Source organism: Choristoneura fumiferana, chromosome 27, assembly GCF_025370935.1.
Source record: "Choristoneura fumiferana chromosome 27, NRCan_CFum_1, whole genome shotgun sequence".
Taxonomy (NCBI): Eukaryota; Metazoa; Arthropoda; class Insecta; order Lepidoptera; family Tortricidae; genus Choristoneura; species Choristoneura fumiferana.
The window spans coordinates 10718614-10742656 of record NC_133498.1 but is presented as its reverse complement, the minus strand read 5'-3'; the positions used below and the strand labels follow the sequence as shown (position 1 = coordinate 10742656).

At 36.9% G+C, this 24043-nt stretch overlaps 1 protein-coding gene across 1 annotated transcript; it reads right to left on the bottom strand.

Annotated features, from left to right (window-relative positions):
- Positions 1 to 8318: 8318 nt before the first annotated feature.
- Positions 8319 to 14410, bottom strand: LOC141443266 (zinc transporter ZIP11-like). The gene is made up of 4 exons (XM_074108474.1): positions 14168 to 14410; positions 13597 to 13822; positions 10665 to 10858; positions 8319 to 8522 (listed from the first exon to the last, which is right to left on the bottom strand). The coding sequence occupies exons 1-4, from the start codon at positions 14273 to 14275 to the stop codon at positions 8319 to 8321; spliced, it is 732 nt and encodes a 243-aa protein (XP_073964575.1). The 5' UTR covers positions 14276 to 14410.
- Positions 14411 to 24043: the final 9633 nt, after the last annotated feature.

Genomic DNA, 24043 nt, shown 5'->3' with positions numbered 1-24043 from the left:
ACTGACTCCCATTACCTAGTTTTCCCCTAAGAAGCACAATGTACACACAAACTTTCTAATTTTATAACTAGTAGGATTATTAATTGGGAACGCAACTTGCAGTTCGAAAAACCTTTAAAAAGTAAATCTTGATTTAGTTACTTTTTCATCTAAAATCAAAATCGCAGTGGTTGATAAATAATATTATCATGCCGTTCTAAGACTGGTGTTTCCTAGGTACTAAGTGTTTTCTACTTCAAGACTATCTACAATGTGCGTCACGAAGACGAGTTAAGTATTTTAAATTATTCAACAGGACAACAAGAATAAAATATATCACAATGCTGCTACAACAAGCGTGCAACGTTGAGATGAAAATAAACATTCAAAATTAAATTTATTCCAAGACCACGTCAAACAAAATATTTTTATTCCATTTAGGCTTTAGGAAGCACGAACGTCGAAAAATTAACCACCGGTTCGGAAAAAAACCTCTGCTGAGAAGAAATCTGCAAGAAATTCAACGAGGCATATTTTGTTCGAAACAAATTTATTACATCTGACTTCGTTTACACAACATAACTGCTACATTGTCGCCACTGCGTTAGCAATTACCAACCATATAAAACAAATGTCTGTAAATTCGAATGCCTCGTAATAAACACGGGAAAGATGAGTAGCTCCATACCCATCAATTAGTGCACGTAAAATGCATGGAAAATTGTTTCAGATGTAACGTAACGATCCCGTAATAAGCGAGGAGCCATGCACAGTTAAGCCCCATTTAGACCACGCGATAACTTGTATGTTGCATGAAAGTTTCAGTACATTGCGTTATTTGTTTGATCAACTGTTTTCGTAGTCTCTCAATAGCCAGCGATGTTATGAAACTTGCATGCAAGTTCTTCAATGGTCTACATGGGGCTTAGTGTTTCATGCTACAATCTAACCAACTGAGAAAAGAAAACATTATCATTTCAAATTTCAGTATCTCAAAAACAGCTAATCCGATTTTATTGAAACATAGTTAAGAACTACCGTTAAGTAACTCGCTTTTACATAGAATAAATATTAATAATATTAATGGTTAATTTAAGAATAATTGTAGTGCCCTAACAGGATTTATTATTGGGACAATTTTATTTGTAAGGTCTCGTACACATATGTGTATAAAGCAATAAATGGTTATGATTCTGAAAACGTATCGAAATCGGTCCATCCCTTTGAGAACACACAGACAGACGTTACGAAGATTGGCGTCAAACCTATAATACTCCTCTATTTGCGTCGGAGTTAAAGACAAAATAATATGCAATATTAAAAAAATACACTGAGCCGCAGAAAATCTGGCACACAAATGTATGCAGTAATAGATAATTTTGTATGTAGAGTGGGCCCAATTTTCTGTCGAATTTCAATTTAACCAAAACAGTGCAGTGCGCGCGTTGCAGCAGCCGCCGAGTCGCGCTGCTCCCAGAAGAAAGGCTAACGGATTAGCCCGAAACATGTCCAGCTAAACTCGAATTCAGACGTGAGTTATCCGATATAAACTTAATTATCACGTACCTTATTTCTATCAATGAACTGTTTTGAAGTCAATGGAAAACAAAGAAAAACACGGTGCATTGTCAACTCCAGTCTTCGCAAGGCCGACTAAAAGGGTTAAACAGATCACGCCCTGAATTTCTTCGGTATACATACTCGTACAAATACGTGGAATAGAAAACATAAACATCAGACGAACGCGGGGTGACACGGTCAACGTGAATGAAAGCTGTCTGGACGCTTTCGCGACATCTATGCTATACTATACTACACTGCACTATACTGTCCCTTACGGTCAACGACTTCTGTTTACTTTTTTTTTAGGGTTCCGTAGCCAAAATGGCGAAAACAGAACCCTTATAGTTTCGCCATGTCTGTCTGTCTGTCTGTCTGCCTGTCCGTCCGCGGCTTTGCTCAGGGACTATCAATGCTAGAAAGCTGTAATTTTGCACGAATATACTTATATGTAAACTATGTCGACAAAATGGTACAATAAAAAATTCAAAAAATACCTCCCATAGACGTAAAGTGGGGTTGTTTTTTTTTTTCAAATCCAATCTTGTAGTGAGAGGTATTGTTGGATAGGTCTTTTAAAACCATTAGGGGGTTGCTAAAACGATTTTTCGATTCAGTGATTTTTTTTGCAAAATATTCAACTTAAAGTGAAAATTAAAAAATAAAAATCAAGCGTCCATTTTTAGCAGGCTGGTTTAATATGCGCCAATAGTTCATATTCACCCCGTTTTACGGGTACCTTAAAGCACGACTACCTAGCAAACCACAACAACTTTGGCTTAATTTAATTTATTATGATAATCGACACTACAGCTGTTCAAACTATAAAGTGATCACCATGTGAAGAAAACGGTTCTCTATCGCTTGCTCGAATGTCATATATGCTATCCATACTAATATTATAAATGTGGAAGTGTCTGTGTTTGTATGTTTGTCCGTCTTTCACGTCGAAACGGAGCGACGGATTAACGTTATTTTTGGCATATAGATAGTTTATGGGCCAAAGAGTGACATAGGCTACTTTTATCCCGTAAAAATGCAGTTCCCGAGGGAACAGCGCGCGGAAACCTAATTCCAAGCGGACGATGCCGCGGGAAAAAGCTAATAGTTTCTAGTTTTTCGTAATTTTTATTTTCCATTACGTAATTAATTTTTGAAACATTATTTTTATTACTCTAACGTAACGTACCTAACTACTATTTTCAGAACCGTAAAAACAGCACGACTTTATATATTTCATGGCAAACGTTGGTATGGCAGGCAAGTGAAGTGATTCGGAAGAAAATCATGGCATATTGTAGTGAGCATTTAGTTATTGTTGAGCACCTTCAGTGTTACTTGTGGCGATTTCATTGTAAACAGTAATGTGGACTTTTCAGAAACTGAAGATAAACGAGTAGTATTTGCACATGCTGCTCATTATAGTACTTTGTGCATTAAGGGGCGTAAGACGGGAATTACTAACGAGAGTCTGTTAGAAGCCCGACGCCGGAGGCGGAGGACTTTTAATGACTCGAGTTTGTAATCCCCTTACGGCCCGTGATACACACAATGATTTTCATCACATTGCGAGGAAAAAAATAGAAGTACGTATCGTACCGTCCCTCTCACTCTCGTATTACAAAATATTAGCGTCAGGAAAACGATATGAACATCGATTTTCGAATTTCGTAGTAGCCACTCTGATTGTCACTTTTTTCGAGGCGTTACCATAAATAATGCTAAAAACTGTGTTTAGTTTAGAATTCAAATGGTCTTACGGCCAGATTGTTCTAACGTGCTTAAGAAATATTTACTAAAACTATTGCAAAACAATTTGATATAAATTTAAAATATAAAAATAACGATGTTTCATGAAGCGTGGCAAATTTTTATGGGGTATAATTGGGTTATAGCTAAGTTTTAAAGATGTAAATACAACGTCGGCTGACTTGAATCCTCTTTAGTCCGAAATAACGTACTCTACTAACTTTTTAAAACTAAAGTCATAACACCCTTGGGGAGGAAAACTATAAGTAAATCCATAGTTTCCGCGAGAACAATTGAGTCCATTGTCCTTTAGTATACAGGCATGGAATAAAATCATTGACGAGCAAGTGTGATGAAAATTGTATTTAACCAAATTACTTAATCGTTTCGTAATGTTAGTGCGTCGTACGTAAACTGCTGTTGATTTTGATGCTTAAAGGCTTCTTCTTAGTGTAAGTTATCGTACAGTCTCGATCGTTCAAACTCAATTTATAGAAACACGAACATCGCAAACGTTCTAAGCGTTTTCCATATAAATTGAGACTTTAACGCGAACGCAATATACGTTTTTGTACCGAAAACTTACACTAGGAGTACTTAAAGGTACCACTTTCTAATAAACCAAACTACCTACTAATAGTTTCTATGTTCCTTTTGATATATTTTTTGAAAGATACGCTACTTTTGAGGTCTACCTCATAATCTGCATGAAATATGAAGAGGGAACTCTTTGTTAAAGCTACTTTCAGGATCTCAAGGAAAAAATAATGATCTTAAGTTACTTACATTTAATTTACATAAGTAAAAATATATTCTACTATTTATCAAGAAAATAAGCAGTTTCTTAAAGAAATACACATTAGCGAAATAACGTTCAAGAACTGTGGTATTTATAATATCCTGCTATAAAAATTACTTCTCCAATCTTCATTAATTTACATACCTACTTACATATTTATCTTAACAGTTACAACATGTAAAAAAATCCTCGTTAACGATATCTCAGGCAGAGCAGAACGAGAAACGAATACGCCTATTTAAACTTCACTGCTGTTACTGTCATGACAATACGGGCGTAGTCATTCATGTTAGAAGAGTACAGCTATACCGTCAATGTCAGCTGAAAGGTTAAAATATACAGATGTCATGACATGGAGTCCGATAGGAGTATTTTAAATTGTGTTATCATGCATGGCTTGAATGATATGCACAATTTCGTGAAATGTCTAATTTTAAATGTGACAAAGTTTTAAGATAGCTGATAATACAATTACATGATGAAATAAGGCCTAATTGGGTCATACTGCAATTTAAAACTTCAACTTAACAGTGCCCCTTGTGAGTTCTGTGTTTTCGTTTTATCAAGATTTAAAACGGTTCTAGATGTCGTAAAAAGGAGGAGTTAAATGATCACTGTGACCACAATATGTTGTGTAAAAAAAGCGGCCAAGTGCGTGTCGGACTCGCCCATGAAGGGTTCCGTAACAGCAAGTAAATGACGTATTAAAATAACTACTTACTAGATCTCGTTCAAACCAATTTTCGGTGGAAGTTTGCACGGTAATGTACATCATATATATTTTTTTAGTTTTATCATTATCTTATTTTAGAAGTTACAGGGGGAGGGGGGCACACATTTTACCACTTTGGAAGTGTCTCCCGCGCAAACTATTCAGTTAGAAAAACATTATATTAGAAACCTCAATACCATTTTTGAAGACCTGTCCATAGATACACCACACGTATGGGTTTGAAAAAAAAAATTGAGTTCAGTTCTAAGTATGGGGAACCCCCAAAATTTATTGTTTTTTTTCTATTTTTGTGTGAAAATCTTAATGCTGTTCACAGAATACATCTACTTACCAAGTTTCAACAGTATAGTTCTTATAGTTTCGGAAAAAAGTGGCTGTGATATATGGAGTCATGACGAATCCATAAGAGTTCCGTTTTTTGCCATTTGGCTACGGAACCCTAAAAAACAAGCGCTTAGGTGAGAGGAAGTGCAAATCTGTTAAATTTGACTGATAAATACGTTGATCCAAATCTCGGTTCCACTTTTCTAACGTTTTAAATGCAACCAACAGGTTATCACCTCTTCCGCGGTATAAAGAAAAGTATTTAAATATATGATAATAAATGTAAATATTTAACTACAAGTATATCGTCAAAGCCATTTGCGCTGCGTTATTTGAGTTTTTAACCGACTTCAAAAAGGAGGAGGTTATCTATTCGGTTGTATTTTTTTTTTATGTTTGTTACCTTAGAACTCCGTCATTTATGAACCGATTTGAAAACATTTTTTTTTGCGTTCGTATGGGAATGTGTTCAATTAGGTCCCATAAGCACCAAATCAGGATCTGATGATTGGATCTTAAGGAAATTGAGGGAACTCTTCAAATATTGTAGGGACGCCTATGGTAATTCGGATATATTTAGCAGTAGCTCGTGCATTTGCTGTTGAAATTCATAATTTGGTGAAGTAGAACTGATGATGAAGACCACATTTGACCAACAGAGCTACTACTCAATAACAAGTACTTCACGGGTTGAATGTCAATTACTTTAACACAGTTGCTAAGCAATTTATGCTCGTCGTAATGCATATGGTACAATGGAACGGGTGGTGAAGCACCAGGACTCCTCAATAATGAACGTCTCTGCATCAGAAAAAGCAATCTTTCGTAAAAAAGTGTCGAGCATTTGACATTAAACTATTGTATCTTAGATTATTTACACTAAAAAGCGTGAAAAAAAAATTATAACAAAAAATTTAACCGACTACAAAAAACCATGAAAATAATTTTCTACCAGTCTGAAGTCGGTGCCTCAGCACGAGACAGCAGGAGTGATTGAAGTCTAAAATATCAGTAGGTATGTAGGTGAAGTAGACGACTATAGGTCCACCCCTGCTGGCTCGTGCTGAGGCACCGACTTCAGCCCGGTAGAAAATTATTTACATGGTTTTTTGTAGTCGGTTCAATTTTTTGTTATATATTTTTTTAATACAGCGTGTCGTTAATTTATGGCTGTTATGGGTTTGTATTTGTAACAGAGAAATATTCGTAACTCTATCTCCAGACAGTACGTCTATTAAACCTACACTCAAACTACTTTGCTAAAGTCGTTCGGAATTCGAAACAAAAGATCGGTTTTCTTTTTCTTTCTCATTTGAATCCTCACCTCAGGAAAAGGAAAAATAAAAACTACTAGTCCCGCCCGAGCGGCATTAACATTCTAGATGCACTGTATATATAGCTATGCAATCGGTATATCTTCTTTCTCCGTTGCCCACTTTTGATGCAGACCAGAGTTAGATAGAGTGCGTTACCATTGACTAAGTTCATTTGTGTGGCGTGGATTTCAATTAAATTGATATAAAGATTCTGCACGCAGCGTTTCGCTTCAATGGAAGCGACCCTAAACCATGTGGTAAAGACTGGTTTCAATTCTATTTTCATAGAACAAATGTCAAAACACGAATAGCTTTTTAACCGACTTCAAAAGGAGGAGGTTATCAATTCGGTTGTATTTTTTTTTTTTTTTTAATGTTTGTTACCTCAGAACTCCGTCATTTATGAACCGATTGAAAATTTTTTTGAGTTCGTCTAGGAATGCTTTCAATTAGGTCCCATAAGCAGCAAATTAGGATCTCATGATCTGATCTTAAGGAAATCGAGGAACTCTTCAATATTGTAGGGACACCTATAGTAATTTGGATATATTTAGCAGTAACTCGTGCATTTGCTCTTGCAAATCATAATTTGGTGAAGTGGAACTGATGATGAAGACCAGATTGACCAACGGAATACTACTATCAATAACAAGTATTGCACGGGTTATTTAAATTATCATGATTAATAATACTTAACTAGATAAGCAACTAAGAAGAAGCTTTAAGTTAATGATTCTTCGAACTGATCTGATGCTGAAGCCAGAAGGTAGGCAACGGAACTCTGTTATAAAACAACGTAACTAAGTCGTGTTTGAGCTTAATGGAATCGTTGTGAGATGTTATTTGGCTACAAATCACTAAAAAGTGATAAATAAAAAAAAATTTTAACAAAAAAGTAAAACCGACTCCAAAAAAATAAAAAAATAACAAAAATGGAACCGACTACAAAACCCTTGAAAATATTTTTCTAGGTAAGTAGGTACGTACTAGCTCGAAGTCGGTGACTCAGCACGACCCAACAGGAGGGATTGAAACCCATAGTATGTAGGTGAGGTAGACGACTATTGTGAATTGTCCCACTCCTGCTGGCTCGTGCTGAGGCACCGACTTCGAGCTAGTACGTACCTACTTACCTAGAAAAATATTTTCAAGGTTTTGTAGTCGGTTCCATTTTTTGTTATTTTTTTTTTTTTTGGAGTCGGTTTTACTTTTTTGTTAAAATTTTTTTTTATTTAAACCTTAATTTCAGACAAAATCATACACTTTTATCTACTCTATTACACAAGTAGGCTTAGCGTAAGGTATCTAACTTCACTTCAATTATTAATTAATGTATTAATTAGTGGTCATTGGTGTATTACTCAATTGTAATTAAAGTAACAGTGTGGTAAATAAAGGTTAATATTTTGCAACTCCAGAGGCCTCCAGAGGTCTAATGCGATGAGGTTTGGGATCGCATTCAACATCTCTTTCTAACCTCGTCTTATACCGTCTGATAGAAAGAAGTGGTGAAAACGATGTTGATTCCAAGTGTGTTGCTGCGTTGATGCGTACGCTGTTTACGTTTCCACCAATAATGTGCGAGGATGTGTTGCGAGGAATGTTTTTTCATTAACCAATAGAAACGCTTCATTTACACATCCTCGCACGGCACATCTCTGGTGGAAACAGCTGAGTGGAGCGAGGCGAGGTAAATGAAGAATTTCTATTGGTTAATGAAAAACATATTCCTCGCAATATATCCTCGCACATCTCTCATGGAAACGCTGCTTTAGACAATAAGGCCTCTTAGTATATTACCGAATTGAGTCAATTCAAGTCTAAAGGTGTGTAAGATTGTGTTTTGAAAATTAATTTCTTACCTGGCAACATGGAACGCATTGGAGGAATCCTCCGACATGGCGGCTGCGCCGAAAGAGACCCCGACGGCCAGGCCCTCGGGTATATTGTGGACGGTGATGGCGACCACTAGCAGCATTATCCGCTTCCACTGCGACGCGCGAGCCTCCATCGACCGCTGCGCGCTGTCCCGGCGATCGCCGTCGCCGTTCTCGCCGCCTTTCTGAAATCATCAACCATAGAGTTAGCTTCAGATCATATTAGGAAGTCAAAAGGTTGGCGGAAGAAAGGAATAAGAGGCCATCTCCACCGACAAGAGCGTAAGTCTTAAAGAAAGAAAGAAAGAAAGAAAAGAAAATCTCAAATGGTGATGCTGAGAGTTAAGTAAAATAGCCGTGGCAGCGTAGCGGTTTGACCTGTGGCCTCTTAAGTGCATCGTGGGTTCGAGCCCGAGCTCGGATCTTTCAGCTTTAGAATAAATTACATTTGAAATGAGCTTTTAGGTATCTAACGAAAAATACAGCGAGGAAACGTCAGAACTTAGCTTATGAAAAAAAAAATGTATTTATTCCAATAGCCAGAGCAAACATGCAAGAAGGTTAGTGACCTCTTAGTAGGTATGTGAAAATACCTGTGACAGGAGATCCCGCTATGAGAAAAATACAGCATACCAGACAGAATAAACAATAAACTCATATATATATCTAATTATAGCATCATTTCAATATTGTGGTAGTTAAATACAATGTAATTTTATTGGCATTACTCTTGGATTCTATCTAAAGTAGTAGAAAACTGAAGAAAAAAACGTGTAATAATTACCTCGACGTAATAGTTATATTAATTACATACATTAATTACATTTGATATTTACCACGAGCTTTGCGGTGAAGGAAAACATCGTGAGGAAACCTGCACAAACCTGCAAAGCAATTTAATGGTGCGTGTGAAGTTCCCAATCCGCACTGGGCCCGCGTGGGAACTATGGCCCAAGCCCTCTTGTTCTGAGAGGAGGCCTGTGCCCAGCAGTGGGACAGGCTGGGATGATGATGATGATGATGATGAATAGTTATACCTAGTACAACTTGTCTAGCTATTATAATACATAAGTAAGTACCTATCAAAAAATTAAATTCCACCTTCATTATATTTGTTAGTCTGCTAAAATTTTTGTTTAACTTCAATTAATTTTTGTTTCAACGTGGTTCAGGAATCAATTAAATAGTCAATTAGCTTTATCCGAAAAGTGTTAGTCATTTAATAACTAACGGGTAGGTAATGGTTGTCTAAATTTTATCCAAACAGACTAATGGATTAATCTGTCATCTCCCAGAATAACAGGATCAAAGGAATTTGGGCAAAAATTTGAGCCTCTGGGAGAGGACAGGTTAAAGGTGATAATAATTTATGCTGACAAATCCAATCAACATAGCAGTAATTCTACTTGTTAAATAAAAGTGTCTGAAAGAATGCATTTGGTCTAACGTTTTTTCGGTGAAATTGATGAACCTAGAAAAGGAAATAATACTCTAAAGCGGCGTTTCTTAATCTCAGGTCATGACACAAATTCGGGTAGCGGGCAATATTGGGATGGGTCGAAGAATTCTTTAATTAAAGCATGTGCTAAAAAAAACTTTTTGTACGTATTTTACAATAACGTCAATTTCAGTGGTAGTTTTAGGTTTAGCGCTTCAATGTCAATTATCCTTATACTTTGGGTCGCCAGCCAAAAAGGATGTGAGCCGCTGCTTTATGGCCATGAGACGCCAAACGCTGCGCCGTGATTGAAATCAACTGCTTCTCTACACGAGACTGACGCTCTTCGCGAGAGTGACGCGAACTACTTGTCGGCGTTTTGTCAAGGACTTATAGCCATATGTAGGGGGTCTATATTAATTCGGATAAAACCCACTGAAAATCAGCGCCGTGGCACCGCGGGCCATGACACATGGATGGGTGTCCTTTTTTTGAACCAACTGTGTGTATGTGTATATGTTTAGTATATCATTAGCGAGATATTACGAGTGTCCGGCGATAGGTGCCGTCCGGTTTTACGGGACTTCCCCCTAATATTCATACGCAAGATGACAGATAGTGTTCTCGAAGCATAGACTTAAAGATAGGCAAGGACTTTGAGCACCTCAAGTCAATCGGTAGGGAGTTCCACAACCGAGTGGCCTGGACAGTGTAAGAATAAACATAGAATTACGAGTTTGAAAGAGGGACAGTAAGGAGAAAGTTCTGAGAGCTATCATAAGATCGCGTGCGAGCAAAGAAATTACTTTAGTTCATTGATATGGACCTCCGCAAAGTAAAGCCTGATTCAATAAAATTACCCTTCACATGTTCACGGAGTAGGTCTTACCGTAAGCGAGTGCTGCGAGTGATGATGGCCGCGCCGCCGCTGCGCCGAGTGCTGGTTGTTGATACAATCAGCGAAGTCTGTCGGCTGAGGAGGATCTAGGGTGACTACACTCGTCGGCACTGACGGCCGATTGAGTGCAGTCATCATCTCTAGATCCTCCATTTTTTCCTTGCCTTCTTTACTCTTTGTTATTGCTGCAAATTACAGAATAAGGCATGTTAAAACTGATATAATTTATTGTATTAGGCATCGTTGGAAGCTTTTGATAAGTACCTAACCTAATAACTTAATAAGTAACAATATGGTTTGTGCATATAGAGTCCTGATTGAAGAACCTAGCTAGTGACGGTTCCTAATGTCTTTTTATAGTCCTACATACGAACACACAAATCAAATGGGTCCTACAAACTGTAAAAAGCAGGATGTATCTATAGTACTATAGTATAAAGCCGAGCAACGATAACAGCGTATAACTAACTTTTATAGAAACATTTTGAATTCCAATCCAATAAATCGACGTAGTATTGCATCAAAACTCTCTTTGTCCTTGCGTGCGTCAATAGCGACGTGTATTACTATTACTACAAATATAGTGTATGAAGCTATTCTTTGTCAGTGATGATAAGGCATCGCCTTGTGATAGTCGCCCGTGGCGGTAGCCGCTGTAAGCCTCAGAGATAAGATAGAAATCTCGGAACGCAAAGATTTTAACTTCCATAAGGGTTTATACTTAATCTCTAGTTATGAGCGAAACTAAACAATACCTAGATTATTTATGTGATATAAAAGTAACAATGGTATTACACGCAGTATTTCCTGGTTTGAAATAAATAATTGTAATGTAGCATAACTAATAAAAAGAGTAGCAATATGTTATCCCTGGCAATAAAGTTTTATTGTTTGTTTCTTTGCAGTAAAGATTTTCCCCAAGTCACTTTGATTAATCTAACTAAGATACAGCTCATAAAATATTCAAATTTAAATACAATCTTCACTCCTCTGCCTTACATTCATGTAAATTTAGGTAACAATATAGTCTATAATATAATCTTACAACGAAAGGTATCAAACTGTCTGGCCATGATTCGATTTATTTTTATAGTCTAAATAATGGACACTCAACCTATTCGGAGTTTTATTTTTTGCACTCCAAAGTATGAAAAAGTGACCAACCATATCCCTCTAAATTCTGTAGAGCAATTTGGCTTGATTATTATGTATGTTGGAGAGTTGAATAAATAATGGAACAATGTTTTGTTAATTCAGCTTGAAACTCATATTATGTATATTAAAAAACACCCTTCAAAGTTTTATATTTCTCATCGTTTCACTTTTTTAATCGACTATGGCAAAGCCAAAGGAAGCGAGTAATGATTTTAGTTTTGTTATGAAAACTTCACAGTTCCATAATTTATTTTCTCAAAATAAAAACAAATTATACATTTGGTAGTTCTTGGGCCCGCAGACTTACAATTTCAAGTTGGCCAACTAAATTGCACTGTATACCAATAAACCAGTACCTACCTAACTTAATGATAGCCCGTGCATTTTATCCAATTAAATGACTATTGGTATACAGTGCAACTTAGTTGGCCAACTTGAAATTGTAAGTCTGCGGCAGCTCTAAAGCTGTGAGCTCATACATAATTTAATGCACAAATCTTGCACCATTGCAACCCCTAATATTTTCCAAAAACTTTGTTATAGTAAAAAAAACTGAGCCATTTAAACATTCAAAATTGATATTCATGGATGACTATAAAATAGAAATATTTATGAAATAGAAATTGCATATTTAATGTAGCTCTAAGCTCTGGTTCAAAATGGAACCAAAAAAAACAGCTTTTACATTACATATATTTATTATGGCACATCAGTGGCGGCCTAGTAAGCTTGTTTGGGGCTGAGGCGGCAAACTGAATGAGGCCCCTCAAAATTACAAGTTGATGTACTAAATATATTTTAGCCACATTCACGAATCAAACTTTATCAGGAAAACTTGGGGACATTTGGAGGCCCCGCTGGGACTAAAGGTCAGGCGGGAGGCGGCTCCTTCCACCCCACTGTTACTTTGCAACCAATGGCGTAGCTATTGTATGGCCAGGTGGTGCAGTGCACCAGGGCCCTGGACCTCAGGGGCCCTCTAACCTAAGCTTTGAAAAGAGAGGAGCATAAAAGAAAAAGAGAAAAAAAATCTTGCGAGCAGGCTCTAACCATTTTTTAAAATAATTTTGAAGGCCAATAAAAGTTGAAGCTATTTTACGTGGAATGCGGGGTGATGGCCCAATTCTTTTTATATGCACCGGCGCCCTTGTCCACCTAACTATGCCACTGTTTGCAACTGGAACTTATTGAAGTAGCAAACATATCTAATGTAATTAACTGTGAATCTACCTATATCCTTCCAAGTACTGATGTGTTTTAAGTTTATTCCAGATTGTTTAAATTATATAACTTTCTCTTTTTCTTTATTTTATTGGTTTCGGTGTATTTGGAGTGAGATAAATATCTGCACAAATTATCCATGAGTTTATGAATAAAGCACAATATATATACTATATTCATTCTTTAATTTAATAAGAATGAGCATGCCTGCGTAAGTATGTTTTATACCCAAATTGCTGAATGTTGATAAAAAATGTATGTAATTTTAGTCAAGTCAACACTTTTTCTTGTTCCACTTACAACCCATGGTAACAATAATTTGATCTACCACTACCAATAACAATAGTGTTAAGTGTGTAAAGGTAAACAACTTCACACAATGAATGCTTCATTTGTTAATTTATTACTATTAACCTCATATTATTCTCTAAGTATACCTATTTATATCACCACTTGCCATGAAAAGAACATAATCTACTATTACAACCTTGTGCACTGTAAGTGAAATACTGTAAGATTGAAGATAACAATAAAGAGTAATACTTACACATCATCATGTTTGTTGAGTTCAGTCCCAAATAGTCTAGGAATACATCAGTCCCAAACACAAATACTGCTCCGAGTAGGAAGCCCAGAGCAACAGGAAGGAATGCAAATTTTCCATATATCCCTTGCTTTTCGCAAAGTGTTATAGCGGGATCTAAAAGTGACCAATAAGAAGCAGCCGTCATCACTCCAGCAGCAAATCCCAGTGACACATCTAGTAGTTTTCTCTGCAAATCATAACCAAACCAAATCAATGAAAACAATGCTTGAAAATACAATATTGATAATCCATAACATCAATTCTACTCACTGTGTTTTAATGCTTATACATTATGAAAGTACATAAAAGTATGAAAATAAAAGTGTCATAAATATTGATCTTATCACCTACATGCTTACGACAGCAGAACTGGCAAATTGTGGTTATAAATTACCTACAGTTCATTACCAACTAGAGATGAAAACCCAATTTTAGACGCCCTTCACAAAGTACTAATTAGACGTAAACAAATGTACAGAAAAGCTGTGTTTCATGTGTTACTTTTTATCGTAAGTGTATAAAACTTTTGTACCTGTTTTCCTCGTACGAAAAATACGCAAGCAGCACCGGCTGCAGTCAGGCCCCACGTCAAAAGGGTCCCGAGGAGGGCTTGGGTCACTGCCCCCTTCCCTTCAATCATCTTTGATTGCGTTTTTAAGTAACTATTTTCGTTTTAAGCACTCTCGGCAGTACATCTCTTACATTCGAGATGTTTTTAAATTAATTGCAGCTAAACATGTCCTATTTATATACCTCGCGGGCTGTGTACGTGAGTACGTGTGTCAAACTGTCAAGTGTCAACGTGCTGTCAACCACAATGTCAAGTCATTTCATATGTTTCCCTTCTTTCAAAAAGCTAAAGAAACTAAGTCCATTCGATACTGCCTAATCTTAGTATTTTCGTAGGTATATGCTTAAATTAAAATTAAAATGGGCTAAAATAAAAACAAAGATAAGGACGACATTTTCTTGGATGTTTGCGAATAGTATTTTTCTCAAACATGCTATGTAATGTTTATGTTGTGTTCCATAAAACAGGATTCAAAATATACTGTTGCAGGCTTAGTTCTTTTTTTCTATGCAAAACGTCAAATATCCGCGATAAAGGCCATTATACACGACTTGAAATTAAAAATCTGAATTTCTATGGTTCATTTATTAGTTACTGAATAAATTCACAGGACTATGAATAGGTATCCGATATGTAAATATATAAATATTGCCGACGCGTTTTATGTCAAATTACAATTTTATTTAAGTACATAATAAAATTTTAATGTAGCTGATTAAATGGGCTGCAGTTCGTGTATTATGTGATTGGCTGGACTTGGGCTTTAGCCATTTTGCAAATAAGTTCCATTGTCATTTCAAAAGTTTCGTTTAGAAACGTGATTTTTTATTTTTGTAGTCCCTTATATGTACATGTTTTTTATAGCAATTTGATTTTATTGGGATTATTTTAACGTTTTAAATCATGTTAGATTGAAAGAAACACTTATATAGATGGCAGTTATAATTTGTGTTTGGTACAATTTTAGTTGTCTTACGAATAAAACATTGATTTCTAGGAGTTTTTATTTCTTTTAGTGCATGTTTGAGAAAGCATGAGCAAGCCTTTCTTTCCCGGCCTCTGCAGTAATGTACTATTCCCGCCCTCTGCAGTAATATACTATTTCTCAAACATCCAAGGAAATGTCATCCTTATCTTTGTGATAATAGAACGCCACGTAGGTACGTCTTTGTACAACACTTACTTATTGAAGATTCGTTCTAATTTCAAATTAGGGGATAGTAATGGAATTTCATACAACATTGCTAGCCATGGCCAGCAAAGAGATTGTCTTTTGTTTCTGTGGGTTTTAGCGTCAAAAACGTGCCGTATGGTACTAGATGTCGATGGATGTCGATCTGTGGTCGATACGCTTCTTATGGGCATGAAACATCGTTGACATGTTGTAGTCCGTGTTGCGTTGCATTCCATACCTGCAGGGCTACTAACAAACTCGAAACTCGAAGTTCGTGTCGTGCGGCCCCTCTCGCTCTCGTATTAAATAGTATAAGTGTCAGAGGGACCGCACGACACGAACTTCGAGTTTCGAGTTTCGTAGTAGCCCAGCTGACACGATCCTATTACAGTCATGGTGTGATACGGTGTAGATTAGATACCTTAAACAAGATGAACACATGCATAGTAGGTAGGTACAGTTAACAAGCCATGAGTCACGGTGGTGCCGTTATAAATGATATTGTTCTTGATACTTATTAGTCGCACGTAGTGAGTAGCTCATTAAATCCCTCATCAAATACTTATTTTATCACTCAAAAGATTTGTTACACACAGAGTCACGTCGGCATTTCACTTACTAAAAACTTAATTTGCGTAAATACCGTGTTTATTACTCTACAAATCGAGTTAAGCAGTATTTAAATATGTGGGAATTGGGCCAAAATACGTGATGTTTTTATGTATACGAGATAGAAGTCACATATATGTATAGGTAGGTTCACAGTTTTAGACAACTAACGTAAACGGGAACATTTGTATAGATAAGTAAGTAGTTAAGTATCTAGTTGTAAATAAGTATACTTATTTTATTTAACGAAACGGTATAAGGAGGTCAGTTTGAGGGCGTATTCTGGTGCTCAAAATTTGTACTATTCCAGGAATAGCAAGAATATCATGGAGTGACAATAAAGCAGGTCCTAACCATTGCTACCACCATCTTGCTCGCTAATCCTACCGTGAAGCAGCAGGGCTTCCACTGTTTTGTTTCGGCCTGGAGAGTAAGACAGCCGGTGAAATTACTGGCACTTGAGGTATCCTATCTTAGGCCTGTAGGTTGGCCACGCATCTGCAATACCCCTGGTGTTGCAGATGTTTATGGGCGGTGGTGATCTCTTACCATCAGGAGACCCACTTGCTCGTTTTCATCCAGTCACATAAAAAAATACTAGATTGAATATAAAAAAAAATACGAGTAACACCGAATTTACTCGTATATTCGATTATTGAAAAAAAGCTTACGATATTTTGGTTTCTCGATTATTTTCACTCAAGCCTAGATGTGGATATTGTACTTAAGCAAGGATACACCCGCGCCGCGCTGCTGGGCCCGCGTGGGAACTATGGCCCAAGCCCTCTTGTTCTCTTCTGAGAGGAGGCCTGTGCGCAGCAGTGGGACGTATATAGGCTGGGATGATGATGATGTGATGAAGGATACACCGCCAAGCAAGTAATTACACTAGAGAAGCAGTCAGGCAGTCAGTTCAGAGTGCCTATGTAATAATAGAGTACCTTCCTATGTTTGACAGAGATCACGTACAGTAATTTAAACAAAAGCTTAAACATATCTATGATAAATAAACGTAGACCAACATACATGTAACGACATCTAAGTAATAGATGATTCACTCACACATAGATATGCACTAAGGTACATATAAAATATTCTTAGTGAGCCTTTCATTACATTACCTAAGTAAGTATTGATAGGTATACGAGTGTCTCCTGGGCACGGCTGGATTTATTTGCCGACTCGGTCGTAGCTGTCGCTCCTGATTACAGGCCATGTTCTGGAAACTCCGCACCGAAATGGACGCTGCTTAAATCATGCCGCTAATATTATGAATGCGAAAGTTTGCAAGTCTGTTTGCTTGTTTGTTACCTACCTCTTCACGTCTAAACCGCTGAATCGATGTAAGTAGATGAAATTCGGTATACAGATAGGTAGTTCGAGTCCCAAGGAAGGACAAAAGGATAGGTTTTGATCCTGAAAAATTGCATAGTTCCCCCGGAATAGCGAGAAACAAATATCCAGCGGTGGTGTAGCGGTATAGCACACGGCACAGAATGCGAGGACCTGGGTTCGATTCCCAGCGCTGGTCTTATTTTCTGGTTTTTCTGTGCATCTATATTTCAGTTTGTATTTTCGATATAGGTTTTACGGGATGACCGTAAAAGTAACAAAAAATTTGGAATTGAAATAAAAAATACAAAAAGATTCCAAAAAACCAATCTTAAATTCGACGAGGACGGAGTCGCGGGGAACAGCTAGAGTTGCATCGATATATTTCCTGCAGGGTGGTGACAGAATAATTGTTCCCAGGTAAAATAGCTGTTGCCCGCAACAGTTTCATATAAAGATTAACTATTTCACAGTGTCAAAAGCGAGAACGAACCAAATTTATTTGACTAGTTACCTTTACGAGTAAAAATTTGCGGCTAAATAGAGGATAGGTACAAGATACTTTTAAAGTCCTGGTGAAGGACATAGGATAGTTTATATCCCGGAAAATCGCCTGGTTCACACGGGATAGCGATAAACGGATTCTACGCGGCCATGATGATGATGATGATATATCAATGACAAGATTGGAGACATGCCAAATAAGAAACGTTAACAACTGTTACCGGCATCGTTTCAATTCCGATAAAATGAGCGTTTAATTGTGATGCCTCATTTTTGCATGTCACATCCAATCCGACCGCCGTATAATTGGTGCCCCGTTATTCTTTACACAATGATCCGAAGACGGCAATTTAAACTGCACATTTTTACCGTGGAGAAATTTTCTTAGATACATTGGAATATTTTAGGAAGATAATGATGAAGGGACGCTGGAGCATTCCAGAAACAAATAATATCACCATAATGTTACTTATGCTTACCTACTTAAATTCAGTGAACTTTGACAACCTAAAATAGTAGATTGTTCAACGAGGAACTTAAACAAGCTATAATGACACGAGATCGTCGTCGTCGGTCGAACTCGTACGTTCAAAATTCAAATAAGTAGCAAAAAAAAAATTGTTGCGCGGTTTTTTCTTTTCTTTTATTGTTTATGAAGTAACGCTTTAAAAGCTTTCATACCTATTTAGCCAACAGTTTCAAAATTTAAAACTATTTTAATAATAATTGGACTATGCATAATAAAATGAATTAATCCTTGATATAATTTAATAGCAGATCTATGTTAGTAGGTAAACATTAATTGTGTTTCACGAATTTAAATCGTGTTTTATTTTTAATATTTTTGCAGTTATCATTTTGAGGTTATTTCCAAGCCCTAAAAACCGGCCATTCACAAACACCGTGTTGGCTGTTTAGGGGTTTCCAACGAAAATTAAAAAAAAATACTTTAATCCCTAGAGAATAAAAAGGAGCTCCCGATAGCAGAGACTTAAGTAACTTTTAGGAGCATGAGAAGTGAAAAGATATATAATTATAGTGAGATAAGATACTTTCACTCAGTAGAGTATGACAATACCTAAAGAACTACAGTAGAGTATAAACAAGATACCTAAAGAAAAGACATCATAAGTAGGTCCTGTAATGTACATGATCTAAAAATGGCCAGACAAATGCAGCGTATCCATCTCAGGATACCGGTAGAGCTTAAAATAATTTTGCTAGAAAAAAAAGGTTAGTCTACTGTCCTCCTTTTAACTCGTAACGTGGGAAGCAAAAATCATTAACTAATTTTACCCATTATGGTTGTAACACTTAATTATAATTTAGTACCTAGAACAACTCTACGGTTTTTGAGTATTTAGCCATACCATACTTGTTATATTTATCTTCCAATCTGTTAAGATTTTTTTTTTGTTTTTTTATTAATCACAATTTTTATGACTCCCGTAATTAAGTACACGACTTTTGTACTAATGTATCTTATTCCGGTATTATGAAGAATAGTAAAATATGTACAAAAATATAAATATATATTGTTACCGCAATGTGTATACATTATATATTCAGGCATTGTATAGAATGCCTATGTATTCACAGAATGCCAGATTATGCATATTGTCGGTAACATAACTAATATTATTATTATACTGATCACGCAAATAACAAATATAACAGTCCATAATGCGACAGTATGTAGTGCATGTAGGTTAGACTAAGTGGCAGTGCAAGGCTTCAATCGGAGGTGCATACGAGTCGCTGCCTACGGCATTAACGTAACCACGGAGTACGCAATAATCGCAGGGTGCCAGGCCACTCCAGAATTATGTCCCGCTGCTGCACACTTACCTGCTCTAACGAGTGTTGACCGAGGGAAGGTCGTTTATAATTACTCGTTCGTGTTTATTTTGTAAGGAATCTGTGTCAGAGAAAGCTTTGCAGATTTAAATGGCAAGGACTTTTGCAGGGTTCCGGAGCCAAAATGGCAAAAACGGAACCCTTATAGTTTCGCCATGTCTGTCTGTCTGTCTGTCCGCGGCTTTGCTCAGGGAATATCAATGCTAGAAAGCTGTAATTTTGCACGGATATATATGTAAACTATGCCGTCAAAATGGTACAATAAAAAAAAAATTTAGGGTGTACCTCCCATACCTCTCCTCTCCTCTTTTGTTCTGAGAGGAGGCCTATGCCCAGCAGTGGGACGTATATAGGCTGGGATGATGATGATGATACCACCATAGACGTAAAGTGGGGGTGATTTTTTTTTCTCATCCAACCCTATAGTGTAGATATAGTTGGATAAGTCTTTTAAAACCATTAGGGATTTGCTAAGACGATTTTTTGATTCAGCGATGTGTTTGCGAAATATTCAACTTTAAAATGCAAATATTCATTAAAATCGAGCGTCCCCCTCTAAAATCTAAACCGGTGGGTGGAAAATTTAAAAAAAAATTCAGGATGGTAGTAAGTAAATCAAACTTTTTTTAATAATAATAATAACTATAACAGTTAAGTTTGCTTGAGAATTAATAGTAGTTTAAGGTGAGTTTAAGAGTAAATAGCAGCCTAAGGTATAAAATTTACTTAAACTATGGAAGATTCCGTATAAAATACTTAATTTTTTCGTAATGGCTACAGAACCCTATTTTGGGCGTGTCCGACACGGTCTTGGCCGGTTTTTAATTCATTTACTGACGTGCCGTCAGATCTGACGACTTCTGCTTCCCGTATCGACTCTTTTTATGTCTGTTGTAGTCTCCCAATACAGTCCTGTGCACTAAACTAAACTAAAAAACTTGAAACGCCTATACTCAAAAATGAGACCAAGCTACATCGATTGTTCGTCTCGAAAATCCAACATAGCAAATTTGATTGAAGTCATTAGAGCCGCTTCCGAGATCCCTGAAAGAATTGAATATACAATAATTGCTCGTTTAAAGATAAGTATTGAATGTAATATTATAGATAACTACCCTTAAGTAGGTAGGTCAGCCACATCCAACGAGTAGTACCAATTAATGCGAATTAGGCAGGTAAGTACTTCTATAACATAAGATGTAGAAGCTTCATATTTTGAGTTGCCGCTATTTTATCTCGTTTAGACGTTGATCTGCAGTCGCACAATACCTTATAAGGATGTTTGCACTAAGATTACCAAAGCGCAAACAGGTATGCTCTTGAATTGTCAAGGTCCATGGATTAAGTACGAAAAATTAATACAAACTAAAATTTATCAGAACGTGTTTATATTTGTATAACTACTTTACGCTACCAAACTGCCGTTGTCATTTTGAGGTTGTTACAGTCTTCTGTAATTGGCATGCGATGCCAAACGCGCACGAGCGCCTCTAGCACGCGTTAATAAACATCACAGACCATTGCCTTGTGTAACCGTAAGTAATCTTATTAATTAATTCATAAACCAGCCGAGTATAAATTGCACTCGAGTTTCCGTACACAATGGCTCGCTGATAGCTGGCACTTTTAACCAAAAGACGCCGGCGGACGCAGCCACCGTAGCTTGAAGAGTATTCCGCTAGAGCGTCATTATTCAAATTTTCGCTGTGCCAGTTGCCCGCTTGTTCCGGCCTCTGCTTTCTGCCCTATTTCCGAGTACTCTGAAATTACGATTAGTCCGGTCGAAATGCGCGGCGGTCATCCGTGGAGGATGGCCGTGTGAACGGCCCGTTATGCAAACAGTTTACGCGTTACGCGGATAAAATGTTCGGTGGCGTTAGTCGAATTAAACGGAAGCACGTTGTTAGAGGTTAACGTTTTGCTAAAAGCATACATTTTAAAGTAACGGTTGTGGTGGAGGCCGAGCATTGTCCTAACCCTCCGAAACAATGCGATGCACTTATTGTTAAAGAGTTAAGGTAAATTGTGCCCGCGTTTCGTTGGAAATTCAATCACCTGTATGATACTTAATAATTATGGAAAAATAGCGTGACCACCTGATTTGATGAGAATTTTTCCCAATACAAAGGCAGGTTATAAGTAGGTAGGTATGTCTAATAAGTTATTTTTAGTAACCACAGGCTACTCAGAGATGTTAGTAACTTCACAATTTTATTTAGCAAGCAGGGATACCCTATAAATACAGTGTTTTTCAACCTTTCTCATTACACGACCCCTTTAGTATGTAAAAATATTTCGCAACCCCCTACCTGTTGCTTTTTTTTCATGTATTTTATTTTGTGATAAATATTATTATTTATTTAGTTACATTTTTCTAAATAAATGTTTTTTTTTCCAGCAAGCTGCGGGGCTACAACGAAATTCGAAAATCGAAGTACGTGACGTGCCGTCCCTCTGTCGCTTATACCTACTACCTATTTAATACGATAGTGAGAGGGACGGTACGACACGAACTTCGATTTTCGATTTTCGGAGTAGGCTCTCTGATAGGGGCTTTGCGACCCCCCTAAAGAGGCTTCGCGAACCCCCGGGGTTCGCGCTTTGAAAAACACTCCGAATAACCCTTATTCGAAACTTAACAAGCCGTTACTAACAAATGCTTTGTCCCACAATAAATGTCGAAGTGACAGATAAGACAAACGATTTTAGCTTAATAAATAGTTTGATCGTTTATGAATAATAATGTATAGATTATAATAGATTTTAAATTTATATATTATAATTCGTACCCATGAAGTTATCCCAAGAATAAGTATAATTCTCTAAACCATCTTCTTACTCGCTAAGCCTGCCGCCACAATTATAAGATCAACAGTACAAGGATTATTATTTGTTTAAAAATACATTTCATCAACTATTCATGAGACAGAACAACTAAATGCAGGTGGTAGGACCTTGTGCAAGGTCCGCTCGTTTGCGACCACCATCTTGCTCGCTAATCCTGCGTGAAGCAGCAGTGCTGCACTGCTGTTGTGTTTCGGCGTGGAGAGTAAGACAGCCGGTGAAATTACTGGCACTTGAGGTATTCCATCTTAGGCCTCTAGGTTGGCAACGCATCTACAATGCCCCTGGTGTTACAGATGTTTATGGGCGGTGGTGATCTCTTACCATCAGGAGACCCACTTACTCGTTTGCCATCCAGTCGAATAAAAAAATAAAAATAAACATCGCTGTTTATTTTTCGACGTATTATTATAAAACATCAGAAGAACTACGACCAAAAAAAATCGCTACCAGAATAGTAGGTTAGGTTTGGTTTAGGTTAGAACAGTGACCCTAAAAAAATAAACCGGTACCAGAAAAGTAGGTTAGGTTAGTTTGAACTTGTGACCCCAACAATAATAAATCGCTACCAAAAATAGGTTAGGTTAGGTTAGAACTGCGACCCATCAAAAATAAATCGCAACCAGGTAAATAGGTTACGTTAGAAGTATGATCCCACAAAAATAAATCGCTACCAGGAAAGTAGGTGAGGTTAGGTTAGAATTGTGACCCCAACAAAAATAACCGCTACCAGAAAATTAGGTTAGGTTAGGTTGGAACTGTGACCCCAACAATAAATAAATCGCTACAAAATCAAGAAATAAATAAAATTGATTCAAAAAGTCTGAAATAATAAAATATGAAATGAAGTTCTTCCAAATAGACTATCTATTAAATAAGGTGTTCACTTCTTTCACAGACAGAAATTTCACAGAATTTCGTTTCGCAGGAAATGTGTCATATAATATTAGTCCTTGTATTTTTACTTCGAATATTATTGTTTCAATTACTATTTACTTCAATGAAACATATTTAATAGAAAATATTCGATGAATTTTTAACGAAATTATTTTGTTTAACAATTGTGTCAAACCACAGATTATTTTTTTAATATTTCTCGATTTTTTTATTCACTATTTTTTTCAACGGAAAATAATTTAATAAAAATTAACCACATTTTAATATAATCATTTTATGTAGGTTAGATTTGGTTAGATTAGAGCTGTGACCCCGCCAGAAAGCGAATCGCTACCAGAAAAGTAGGTTAGGCTAGGTTAGAACTGTGACCCACCAGAAAGAATCGCTACCAGGAAAAGTAGGTTAGGTTAGGTTAAACTGTGGCCCCACCAGAAAGCGACTGCTACAGAAAAGTAGGTTAGGTTAGGTTAGAACTGTGACCCTAACAGAAACGAATTGCTATCAGAAAGTAGGTTAGGTTAGGTTCGAGAGCTTGTAGATATCACCACTAAGCGAATCGCAACCAGAAAAGAAGGTTAGGTAGGGTAAACGAACTGGTGAACACCCAGAAAGTGAATCGC

Coding starts and splice junctions, on each gene's coding strand:
- LOC141443266 (XM_074108474.1), bottom strand. CDS start 14,275: ATGATTGAAGGGAAGGGGGCAGTGACCCAAGCCCTCCTCGGGACCCTT. Junction 13,823..14,167: donor TTTTCGTACGAGGAAAACAG/GTACAAAAGTTT, acceptor TATGATTTGCAG/AGAAAACTACTAGATGTGTC. Junction 10,859..13,596: donor CTCAACAAACATGATGATGT/GTAAGTATTACT, acceptor TGTAATTTGCAG/CAATAACAAAGAGTAAAGAA.